This window comes from Chroicocephalus ridibundus, chromosome Z (genome assembly GCF_963924245.1).
Source record: "Chroicocephalus ridibundus chromosome Z, bChrRid1.1, whole genome shotgun sequence".
Taxonomy (NCBI): Eukaryota; Metazoa; Chordata; class Aves; order Charadriiformes; family Laridae; genus Chroicocephalus; species Chroicocephalus ridibundus.
The window spans coordinates 46,468,262-46,480,684 of record NC_086316.1 but is presented as its reverse complement, the minus strand read 5'-3'; the positions used below and the strand labels follow the sequence as shown (position 1 = coordinate 46,480,684).

General features: G+C 37.3%; 1 protein-coding gene across 2 annotated transcripts in view; it reads left to right on the top strand.

The window, feature by feature from the left end:
- Positions 1 to 12,423, top strand: part of PCSK5 (proprotein convertase subtilisin/kexin type 5) — a 253,679-nt gene that overhangs the window by 138,644 nt on the left and 102,612 nt on the right. For both annotated transcript variants that reach the window (XM_063320402.1, XM_063320403.1), the window contains exon 10: positions 8,057 to 8,160. In XM_063320402.1, coding sequence (XP_063176472.1) covers positions 8,057 to 8,160 — 104 coding nt within the window. The remainder of the gene's footprint in view (positions 1 to 8,056; positions 8,161 to 12,423) is intronic.

The following is a 12,423-nucleotide window of genomic DNA, read 5'->3' as shown; positions in this document are numbered from 1 at the left end:
GGAGTTAATGTTGCAAGGGGTCAAGAGTGTCAGAGGAAGATACTTTGGATTTCTGAAAACTGATCAGATACTTGCAATACTTCCCATATTGATTGATTTTCTTACAGAAAGGAGAAAAGCAGTGTACTGTCTAGCAAGGGGCAGTTTTGGATACAGAGGACATATTTCTGTTACGTCAAAGTTATGAGGGGTTTTCTTGTTCATAAATAGACTCAGAGGCTAAAGTTGATGAGACAGTTGAGGCAAAATGTGGAAGTGCTGTCAAGTGACCTCTGTATGTAGGCTTTCAGTGTAAGAGAAGGAGAGGTTATCATTTACCTCCATCAGCTGTAGCTAAGTCTTGCTCCATCGATTGACTGCCTATTATAACAGAGAATGCTAAAGTGTGTGAGTTAGAAATCTTTTAGTGAATCTCTGCATTTTTGGAGTAGTTTTAAATTAATGCTCTTGATGGTGAAGTATTCGTAAACATAAATAAATGCTTAATTTAGAGCCAGTGTTTCTCTTAAGCTTTAACCACCTGCGCCACTTGGGCAATTTCAATTATTATATTGAGATTGACTTGGAAATACTTCCCTGAATTCAGGTTGCCCAGTATTTCCCATTTTAAGGTCCTGTTTTCAGTTACCTGTAACTTTGCCAAAGAATGATCGTTCAGTCTGAAATTTTCCATGTAACTTGCTTTAAAAAAGCTTTAAGAAAATTCCATCCAGGCATTTTTAAAATTGAGTCTAGGTTAAAAAAAATGTTTGACTGTGATAATTTTTAACTTTTTCATTGAATTTTACTGTGTCTGCGCTTTGGAGCAACAGCTAGAAATAGAACAAGTGGATAGCTGTTGTTCTGGTGCCAGGGCAATGCCTTTTACTTTTATAAGCGTTTCAAAAATCTCAGTTGGCATGTGCTCAGTTGAGAGTTTTAAGAGTTTGGCAGCTCTGATCCCTGTAGTTTCTTGGTTCTCCAGCCTCAGTTTTTAGGAGCTTCTTAGCACTGATGTCTGAAGTTGCTTTTAGGGGTGCTGCTAGTTGTTCACCTTGAGAGCAAGGAGTACATCTGCTTTTCCCTGTCTGTGTTCTTGCAGTGAGAGGAAAATGAAGAAGGTGGAGGAGGACCAGGTTTTCTGGATTGCGGTCTCCCTGCAGTCTTTCTTTTGAGATTCCTTGCACCACAGTGTCATAGTTCAACGGTATTAAAAGTGATCAGTATCATTGGACTTGGCAGATAGGTCAAATCTATAGCCTGGGTACCATGCTATTCATAACTGCCTGCATTAACCTAAGATCATGTAAGGCTTCCCCACCTGCACAATCACAGTTGGCTCTAAAACTGGCAACTGAACCAAGGTTTTTGTTGCTCTTGCTTCCACAGTAAGGAATGTGATTCAGGTACCTCTCAAACAGTTTCTCCTCAAAAAGTCATCATGATCAACCTGCAGGTGGGCCACTGATTGTTTTCTTTTTAGCACTTAGGATTTTCTGTCTCTGGGAAAAACACAATACTCTCCTGAATCTGCCACCACTGTGTGCACTGCAGATTTGACACAAGTACACCAGAACACCAGTGCTAGTGGATATATGGCTGCTTCTCCTGCTGTTCATCTGAAGGAATGTATCTATCTGTCATGTCATATCACAACTTGCCTGTATTCTATCCTAAAAAACATTCTGAAGATAATACAAAAAAGATGGTTTTAGGCAATGCAAAAGCCTTCAAACACTGACTCTTGAAGAGACTAGGATGCATTGCAGAAACCATGGACATGCTGCATGAACATAAACTGAATGACATAAAGTAGAGCCAGACATAAACTGATAAAGATGATGTTGTACAGGCAAATGCTATTACTTTGAAAAGGTGTTCAAAAGCTATAGCTTTGAATGGAAAATTCTGATATCGTAGAATTTTTGAGCTTGAGATGTTTAAGATTAATATGTTTAAAGTATGAGTGATGTATTGAAGTTACTTAGTGACTGTTGAAATGGACAGATCCAATGTGTCTTTCCCCAGTGAAACTTGGCAAACTTCAGAATGTAATTAGTTTAAATTATGTGTTCTTAATGCGTAATAATCAGCAATTTGTTTTCAGATATGTATCACTGCTCTTCTTTGTCCAGTACCTAAATTAAGCCATTAATGGCAAAAGAGAAGGAATAAGACAATTTGTGTAAAAGGCTACTGACAGCAATTTTGATCCTAGAATGATATTTTCCCAAAATTTTATTAATTGCACATCTCTTTAGGCAGGGGTCTATTGCATATGCCATTAATGCTACCAATAACTGAACTTTGATTTATAATATTTTCAGTTGCCCTTAAGTTTTTTAAGGGATTGCCATCTTTAGCCAGGCTTGGGTTTCTTTCAAAGGGATCTGGTTGGGTAAAATTGAATGCAAATCAGAAATTCAGGAGAAATGGCAAATTTCAGACCAGCAATCTAGAACCCAGAAAAGAAGTGTGAGCGAAGAAGGAACTGAGAGCTAACTGTGAAGTAACCAAATGGTTTTATTTGATATACTAGTTGAATGAACAGTAGTTTACCAGGTCAGAACATGAACAGACTACTAGAGCAGAAACTTAAGTAAGATTTACAGGTGATCAGCAAGCACATAATATTATCTACTTTTCTAGCAGGAAATTAGAAGGGTTGTTTGCAGAGTATATGAAAATTAGAACCTATAAGGGTGTCAGACATGTCAAAACCACATGTTTTGTATGTCAATGTATGCATGACTGTATTGTTAAACACTGGGGTCCACTTTTGTATCTTCTTATTTTCAGGAATGATATGGCTATGATGTAGACTATTTAGACACATAAGCATAGGATAAGCACAACAATTAGAGGCTGTCTTCATGTCTCATCCTTCTTAAAGTTCTGTTCTGCAACAGGCATCTTCACACTGACTCTTTATGCAACCTGGGAAAGAAGAATGTCTCCCATTAACACAGCTAATATTCTTGTCCATGGGGCTATATATTGGAGTCATTAGGACAGGTAGTAGGGTTGTGAATCTCGTGGGACAGTTTGGCTGATTTGTAAGTGATGAGAATGTGGAATAAACCAGGCAACTATTTCTTATGTTTTGTTTATAAATTTATCATGAAGCGCTTAAGGGTGGCATTATGCAGAAATTAGCGATGAAAATTATCTCGTACTGCTCTGCATAATACCTAGGGTACAGAGACTCCTTTTTATAGCAATAATTATCCATGTCTGTTCTCCCAGAGCCAAGATTTCCAAAGAAGGTTATTTGATACTTCCAAATTGAATGGTGATCGTCTTCTTAATCCACCCTGTGACATTGTGATTTTCCTTGATTCTTTGGAGAAATGTTTATCGTATTCTTCCAGCAACTCTCATCAGACTCAGCTGTTTTGGCAAGAAATAGTTTTTCAGATAGTCCACCTTGTCACATTCAAAGTGCTGGTTATGAAGAAAATGTAGCAATCATTATTCATGTTGCTAACCATATAATTTTGCTAAAAAGAAAAATCCAACACACGGTTTCACCCTATTTTTATTGCATATTTTTGCACCAATTATTTGTTATGAACAGGTTTTTTTGCTACAGTATCATTATGCAAAAGGATAGAGCCTGAATTCTTTACTATTTCCAGGATTAACCCAGTTGTCACTAGGGAGACTACTTGTGGAATGAAGAAATCAGATTTGGCCAAAAATGATGATCTACTATTTCTAAGCAGCCTGCTTAAATATACTGTTAAATCTCAAATGAATATTACTGTAATATAATTTAATATATTTGTCCTATTTCTTTTTTTCTCATTTACCACGTTTACCAAAACATTTACCATGTTTTATAAATATTTTGAGAAGACTAAAAGAAGAGGACTGTACCTTAGAGTATAAGTATTCGTTAAGGACACAACATTCGTTACTTTTTGGCTGCTGTACAAGCGCTTTTGTATGTAATTGTTCTCACTTCTGCTTATTCTGGTTTGATTTTGAGTATTGTCTGGTATGTGTAATCCCAAGGCAATTTCAGATGAGACATTGAAAAAAAGAATTCTGGAAGGAAATTGCCCATTTTTTGAAATCAATCCATTATCAAGCAGTTAGTACTGTTCTTGTTAATGCATTTGTTCATTTCAAGATGTTTAGCCATTAATTCTTCTGAGATTAATCCAGTGGTAAATCAATTAACATCAGTGACATCTTGTCTGGATCTGGGGCCCACATGGCTAGCAAACAACTGTTTACTCACTTAGGATCCAACTTTGACATGTTTTACAAATATTTGACCAGTTCTGTGATTTTTCCAGATGCTTTAAAATTGGCTGCTAGACTATCTTGTTTAAAAAAACAGAACAAAAAATCCCTATTCTTTCTCCAAATGAACTGCTATTTTGACATCGTTCCAGTTTCTTTCTTTTTTCTTTTTTTTTTCTTTTTTCTTTGTTAAAGTTTCTCAAAAAAATTATAGGCAAACAATTGCAGACCTATTTTGTTTTAAATGACGTGTCTACTGTAGAGCAAAAATTTCAACCTGGCAATAGCCCAATTCTTAGTATAGTGAAGGTCCTAGAGTAGGCTACAGAAATTGATTTGGATATTGTTCTTATGCTGTTAAATCTCTTAGATATGAATATGCCGAAACTGCCATTCCTTGATAATAAAACATAAAAATATTATGAACTAAAAGCAAGTAGATTTGGAGGTTGCATAAGAGACAGACTGATTTAACTGTATACCATGTCATCCATGTCCTGGAAATCAGACCTTTGATCAAGGTTTTCTGCCCCAGAAATCTTATGTTATTTTTATGATTAGATAAGTTAGATACAACAGTGAATGGTGTGCTTTTCAAGATCTGCCATGATTTTGGGGTTTAGAAGTAAACCGTGATTCTGAGACATAATGTTACTTGCTGACTGAGCAACTAAGTCCAGTTTATGACAGGTTAGTATTATCAAATGAAGACTGCGACATCTTTAGATCCTTTAGCTATGCATAGTTAGAACCACCATTAGATCCACCGTTATCTTTAAATAAATAGTTGAGCGTGCCCTACCTTGAATCTCTCCTCTAGAAGTTGAGAGAAGTATTTCAGTGCCTTATTTTTCACCAGTAGTATGGACAGTTTGCTTTATAGAATAACAGGTTGTTTAGATTCCAGATTATAAAGAGTGCAGCCCTTGGGATTCCTGGAGGTCTTCCTGAAGGCCTTCCTGAATGCTTGAAACATGTTTTTCTAAGGCTTTACACAGCTCCTGGTGAAATTCCTGAGCTGGTATAAAATCATATTGATTTTTTTTCTTGAAGCATGTTACGTGACTGTCCAAGCACACCCTATCTTAGAAGCCCTTAATGCTCCCTACATTCCATGACAATTTTTTTCTTTTTTTTTCCAGTCATTTTTACCAGCTCAGCTGTTTAAACAAATACTGTCATTCTAGTCCAGCTGTCTAGTTTGAGAAATTCCACTTTAAGAAAAGAAATGCATCTATAGGTATATTAATGCTTTAATAAAGGCTCAGGGACAGCTCTCCTTAAAATAACAGAATAATTTAAATATGGGAATAGCCTTATATCTTGTAGACAAAAAAAAATAAATTGAATGGCCATGAAATGATAGAGCTTGGAAGAAATTACAAAAAATTCTGGCTACAATTAGTAAGAGATTCACTTAAAAATCACCTTCCTTCTTCAGATTATTCCATCTTCTTTTCCTGTTTCAACAACAAGCATAGACAGGACTTTCTGTGTTGACATGACGCTTCCTGTGGTGTCACAGCTGTAGGTAGAAAGGTGCTAGGTTACATAAGCATACCCATGGTCTGCGCACACCTGCTGGGAAATGTTCTGCAATGGAACAGATACACTCAGAATTAAAATCATTATGCAAAGGAAACAAGAAAAATATGTATAGTTAAATCATTTGGTCAATTTCTTTGCATTATTCCTTACAATCTTGTTACATGAAAGGAGACTGACGTTTTTAGGCAACTCCTGTTTTCAAGCATATGGATTATAAGGCTATTGGAAAACCAAATTTGTGAAAATCAGTTATAGGTGAGTGAATGTCCCATATGTTGCAAGTCCTTCTCTCCTGTATGGAATTACGGACCATGGTTCTGAAAATCATTTTAATTTTCAATAATGCCACCAAAACAGGTGAACTTCCATTGGTTAATACCCATGAATATATGCCTACATGCGCACAGAGGATAGGTTAGGAGCAAGTTTTTCTATAAACAAGTTGATTGCGAGTTTGCAATAACTTCTGCATCCCTACTGCCTTCTCCTAAAGCTGCAGCTTGTGCAAGCTGAAATTTGTCACCTGAAAACCTAAATCAGTGCAACTTGAATGAAAAAGAAAGTGCTCATTTTTTAATAGATTATCGCCTGCATTCACTGATTGCTTTCTAATAGCTTGATTTCAGCTCACAGGATAAGCAGGATACTACTTCCGTATTTAAGCGCCACAAAGCACTGATTACTCAAGTATTTCCAAAAATATATTCTTTTGACAAAACAAGTTCTGGAAGATGTGAAACAGTGTGTGCAGGGTGCAAATCCACACAACATTCATTTTTGTGCATCAGACAGGAAATGAGTGAGATTTGTCTGTGTCTTCCACTGTCAGGGGGACTTAGAGAAGAACAAGATATTTCTGAGTCTGCTTCCCAAAGAAGTTTCTCATTGAAATTTCTAGTAACTTGACTATGTGTTAGTTTAAGAGTGTAGAATCACTGCATGTGATGTCAATGTCCCACTCACCCAGAAAGTCACCCACTCACAATCACCCATGGGTTGACCTTCCACACACTCTTACAGCTGTTTCCTTGATGTAGTTTCTACCCGCAAGTGGAAGCAGAGCCCAAGTATCATGCCTTAAAGATAAGTGTAGAGACTAGGTCACTTGTCTGCCCGCCCAAGTGACTTCTTGGTTTGAGAGACACAAGAGTGCATGTTGAGGAATTGAACCAAGGTTTCCCAGAGTTTCAGTGACTGCCTAGTCCTGAACAGTGTAGACAGCCAGTGCTGGGTCTGATAAACTTCATTGTGGTCTATCTTCATCATTACAGCTGAGTAGAGTTGAGCTGTGCCAGTGTGTGCAATATGGGCAGATAATGATACTCTGAGAATAATACTGACTGGTGTTCTGCACCGCAATACTTTTTTCCTCTTCATTTAGTGACTAAGTTTACTCCTCTACTAAACTGCATTTTTTAAATGGAGTACTATTCATCTCCTTAGAGATGATAGAAAAACTGAGGAATTGGAAGGAGAAAGAAAAAATTATCCAATGATGGCCATGCACCTTTAGATCGTCTTCTAAGAAAATAAATTCTCCTTGGGCTGGATCAAAGAGAAACAAGAAAACTGTCATCCTTGAAGATTTGCTTTAGTCCTAAAAGATAAATGGATGTTAATGTCATAGTGAGGATGCAAACAGCATCTTCTTTCACCTTCCCAGTGGACAGCTTATTAGGAATACCTTAAAGGAATACATATCTGTGCAATCAGGCACTTGCTCTGTAACTATTCAGATTCAATGCTGGCTGCTTGGTCTTCTTGAAGAATACACATAGACCTTCAGTGAATTCCAAGACCTGGGTAATAGACAAATTGATAACAACAAAGCACCTGAAATAGCTTCAATAGTAGCTGAAAGTCTAAAGGAATTGCCATCTTGAGCATGCAGTTAGTAAGATTTAGTAGAGCTTTTCAGCAAGCCAACGTTTTGCTCTTTTTTACTTTGCACTGGTCAAGGTAGATAACATACGGTAGTGGTGGTCATACAAATTGCCTCTGTAAAATGTAATCCTTCATCTTCCCTTAAGTTTTATATAATAAGATATTATCATATATCATTATAGTCTGCCTAGTGCAAACCTCCTGAATGTATAAATAATTTCCTGTAGTAATTCTGTAAAATTCAGACACGTTCTTTTGAATGGAGCGAAATAAAGCAGAGAAGACAAATGAGGGTTGTTTTGATTTGGATACTTTTTAGCTTACATGATCTTGTATCCCTACATTCTGGTAAAATATGTCTGATCTGTGAATTTGTCTTTCCCCTTTTTCATAGTCCATTTCTGACCTGGAGAGACATACAGCATATTATTGTCAGGACTTCACGTGCAGGACATCTGAATGCTAACGACTGGAAAACCAATGCAGCTGGCTATAAGGGTGAGAGCTTCCTTTCTTTTTTGCCCCCAGAGGCAACATCTTTTTTGATATTTTTGAAGAAGAAATAATCTCAAGTAGTTTGTTTGACCCTATGTTGTGTATAGTTTTGAGACCTTTCAGGCTCGAACTGAAGGGACCTATCTTCTCTTTTATAAGGAAAACCTCTTAGAATGACTAAGCCCAAAAAATGGCAGCTACAAAATGAATTGGCCAGATCTTTAGTCCCTTTCATCCCTATTTCACACACTGCTTGCAGAAAACTAAGTAAATTGGTGGGTTTTCATTTCTCCCGGAATAGCTAGTATTGTGATAAAATAATATAGAGTTGAAGATACAGCAGTTTCTGGATTCAGACCATGTTCACATTCAGAATTGTTGACAATTTTGATTTAAAATGACAAAACAGTATTTTCAAATTTCTGTTTTGTATGATTTGCCCTACATTATTTATATTTACAGCTTCTGTCAGATTTAGGGTATCCTAAATACTAAATATCCTAAATTCTAAATCCAGACTTGTAATGGGTCAGCAATCATACTATCTGGTCAGCTGTCACGTAGGTTTCTAAAATTCTGTACAGTCCTGTAAATTTGTATTAAAGCTATATCTTTTTAACTTTTTTTCTCTTTTGTGATGCAAGCAGAGGTAAACAATGGTGCCATTAAATAAGATATATATGTATTTAGGATGGGTTAAAACTGGACCTTGAATCCATACAACGTTGTATTTCAACACAGATTGGCTTCTGATTCCCATTCACTAAATTCTTACTGCTTTCTGTTTGGATTGCATCTAAGAAAACCCCTAGAAGTCCCCCCAAGACTGCAATATTTCTTTTAAGATGAGATTTGAACTGTTTTGGGCTAGGATCTCCTAAGAGAAGAATGTAATATACAAGAACCATCAAACCTTTACCCTGGTTTCACTTTAAAACTGAAGCCTAGCTTTAATCTATTTCAGATCAAGGCACTGCTACCATATAGCATCTTTAATATATCATTCTGACCTATGACATTTCTACTGCAATGGAATAGAAACCATAAAAAAAACACAGACTTTCATTTTTGGATCCAAACCAGGCTCTTATTACAGAGGATAGATTTAGAAATGGCTATTTGACTCGAACCCACTCATCACAGGAAGGTACTGACATTCAATAGCCTGGTTTTGTCCCATTTACAAGCACAAACCCCCACACAAAACACATACATAGTGAGAAATAGATACACTTCCTTAATTGCAATAACATTACACTATTTGTTATGGTGAAACATTTCCCAGGATTTAAAAAGTTTTGGCAGGAGATTGTGACTATACTATCATTTTGTTGGATCTATCTGAAGTTCAAACAACGCTTTTCAAGTAGCATAAAGTAGAGCTTTTTTTTTCCGTAACTCACTTCCAAAATTCTATATTTTTATGTTTTTCCACTTGTTGCCCAAGAGAGGCAAACACCCTGTGAGGCATTCCACAGCAGCTGTCACTCATTATCAAGGGAGAGGTCACACTAATACACCAGCAGTAGCTGCACTGGCAGCAGGACTTGCATTGTTGCACCACTGGAGCCTGTTTATTTTAAATCCTTGGAGCCATACATTTTTCTATGCATTGCAGCAGATAAATAGTGAGGAAGAGGGCTGAAAAAAGGTTTCTCTTCCACTTGTGCAAATGCACTAACATAGATAGCTTAACTGGGGGACTGGGATTCAGGAAATACAACTTGAGCTGGCAGAGCTCTGCTGTAGACTCCATAGTGGAATTGAAAAAGAGGAAGACAAACTAAGTGCTTCGACCTCTGTGGAGCTCAGGAATCAACCTTAACCCAAATAAAAGCACTAGTTTTAACTAAATTATTTTGGCAACTTAGTCTAAGCAAATGGTTCCAATAAAAATGCAGCTCTCTTTAAACCTCTGTTGGTTTTGGAAGAAGGAGAAGCAAAAGATTTAGATTAAATCACAACATCCAAACCTGAATTCAAAAGGGGGTTTGCACACCGCTGCTGGCAAGACTGAAACAGGTTTTTTTCACTATTGCACGTGGCAATATTTAGTATAATATTACACTATTATCCTTCACTGTTGCCAAGAGTAACAATTAAAGTATGGTTTTTCATAGATGAAGTACTCTGATCAGGCTGAGTTCCTTAAGGAATTGTATCATAATTTTGTTGATGGCAAGACCCATATTTCTTCCACAGCATGTTCTTAACAAGGGTAGGGGTGGAAGATTTATTTTTTTTTTAAATTAACTAAAGCAAAGACGGTCACAAGAAACAATCTGCCTTTCTTCCATGCATACTGGGGAAGAAAGAAGGAAACGAGGAGAGAGAGACAGGCTTGCTCCTTTAGAAATAAGAACTCAAAGGGTGAAAACAACAAAAACTTGGAAGAACCTCTCACTCAACAAAGGGTCAGCAAGAGCTGGTAGTTGAAAGTGGGTCAGCACGCCTTTTCAGGGGGCTGTTTTGCTGGGCTGCATGGCAACCCTGTCCCTCACTATAGTCCCTGGCAGTGTTTTGCCATTGCAGAACATGCAGAAGGAGCTCACAGATGTCATTACTTGTTGCAAAATCTCCTTTTTTTTCCTGTCTTACATTCATAAAAAGAAAGATTAATTCATGAAAAACACTTGAGCCAGCTAGTAATTTGCTAAAGTAGTGCTCGTTATTTGTTTAATTTTCTGGCAAGTAAACAGCATTCGTTAAATGCATGTCAATAGAATTAACTCAGACGTTGGCAAGAACTTTTTCTTGGTAATTTTTTATTATTGTTTTGTTGTCAGCCAGCCTGTACCTTTCCTCAGGAACTTATGACCTGGTGGTCTCAAAATGAAACTCATTTTGGGTTATTCTCCAGTTAGTAAGTTTTACATATAATTTGTCACTAGATAAAGAGATACGCTCAATTTTGCTTCAAAATCAGAGAGTTTTTTCCTAATTAAAGCAGATAATTAACTGATTATATGGGAAAACACTAGAGCACATCTGTTTTGTGAAGCTATCAAAACTGTTGATCTGTTTTTGCTATGTCATATTGGTATGCAAAGGCTCCTTCTTCTGTCAGTTGTTTGGTCAACAACAGAGCACGTAACTGCATTCATAAAAAGGGAATGCTGCATTAATGCTGACTTGTCTCTAAGTTGAAAGATACAGAATGAAACACTGTAGTTTTAAGAACAATAATTAAATCATCTAAACAATTCTTTATCTGTAAGTGAACCAAATGCTGTCTCTGGGGAGACAGACCATTCACAGTGAAGGAATTCTATTAATTTGCAGGGAGATTTTTAGAGAACATCCTTCACTCTTCCTGGCTCTAAAGTGTAGACAATAACACTTCAGTACAGTGAGATAAAATGCAACTGAAAGACAAAAGGAAATCAAAACTCCAGCCACTTTTTCTTCATTTTCAGGCTATTCCTAGTCCCAGTGGAGGTATTCTTCCTACAGAAACCAAATTGTCTCATTTGCCAGGGAGTAACAGACTACCAGAGTTATGTCACATCCCTTTAGGTTAGCCAAAGTATCTGCTGGTTCCACTAGAGAGTCACCACTGCAGAGAATTGTTCACATTTTATGTGTAATTTAATACACATTTTAATATAATTGCTTAATAAAATATACAATTTAATATAATGCTTAATTACAGTATTTAATAAAACTGGTGATTATTCTTGTTGTGAACAGAGCATCACCAGTCTGGGAATGAGAAAGAGACAAGCCTATCTGTACTCCTAGGTAGGAGACCTAGATTGGACAGATTTAATCTGCCGTAGGTTTACCAGTAACCAAGCACAAATTCAGAAACCAGCAAGAAAATACTCATGACAATGTGTTATTGGAAGTGGTCGGCATGGATTTACCAAGGGCAAATCATGCCTGACCAATCTGATAGCTTTCTATGATGTTATAATGGGTTGGCTGGATGAGGGGAGAGCCGTAGATGTCATCTACCTTGACCTTAGCAAGGCTTTTGACACTGTCTCCCATAACATCCTCATTAGGAAGCTGAGGAAGTATGGGCTAGACGAGGTGACAGTGAGGTGGATCGAGAGCTGGCTGAGTGACAGAACCCAGAGGGTTGTGATCAGTGGCACAGAGTCCAGTTGGAGGCCTGTAACGAGTGGTGTCCCCCAGGGGTCAATACTTGGACCAATTTTGTTCAATATATTCATTAATGACCTAGATGAGGGGACAGAGTGTATCCTCAGCAAGTTTGCTGATGATACCAAGCTGGGATGGGTGGCCGACACTCCAGAGGGC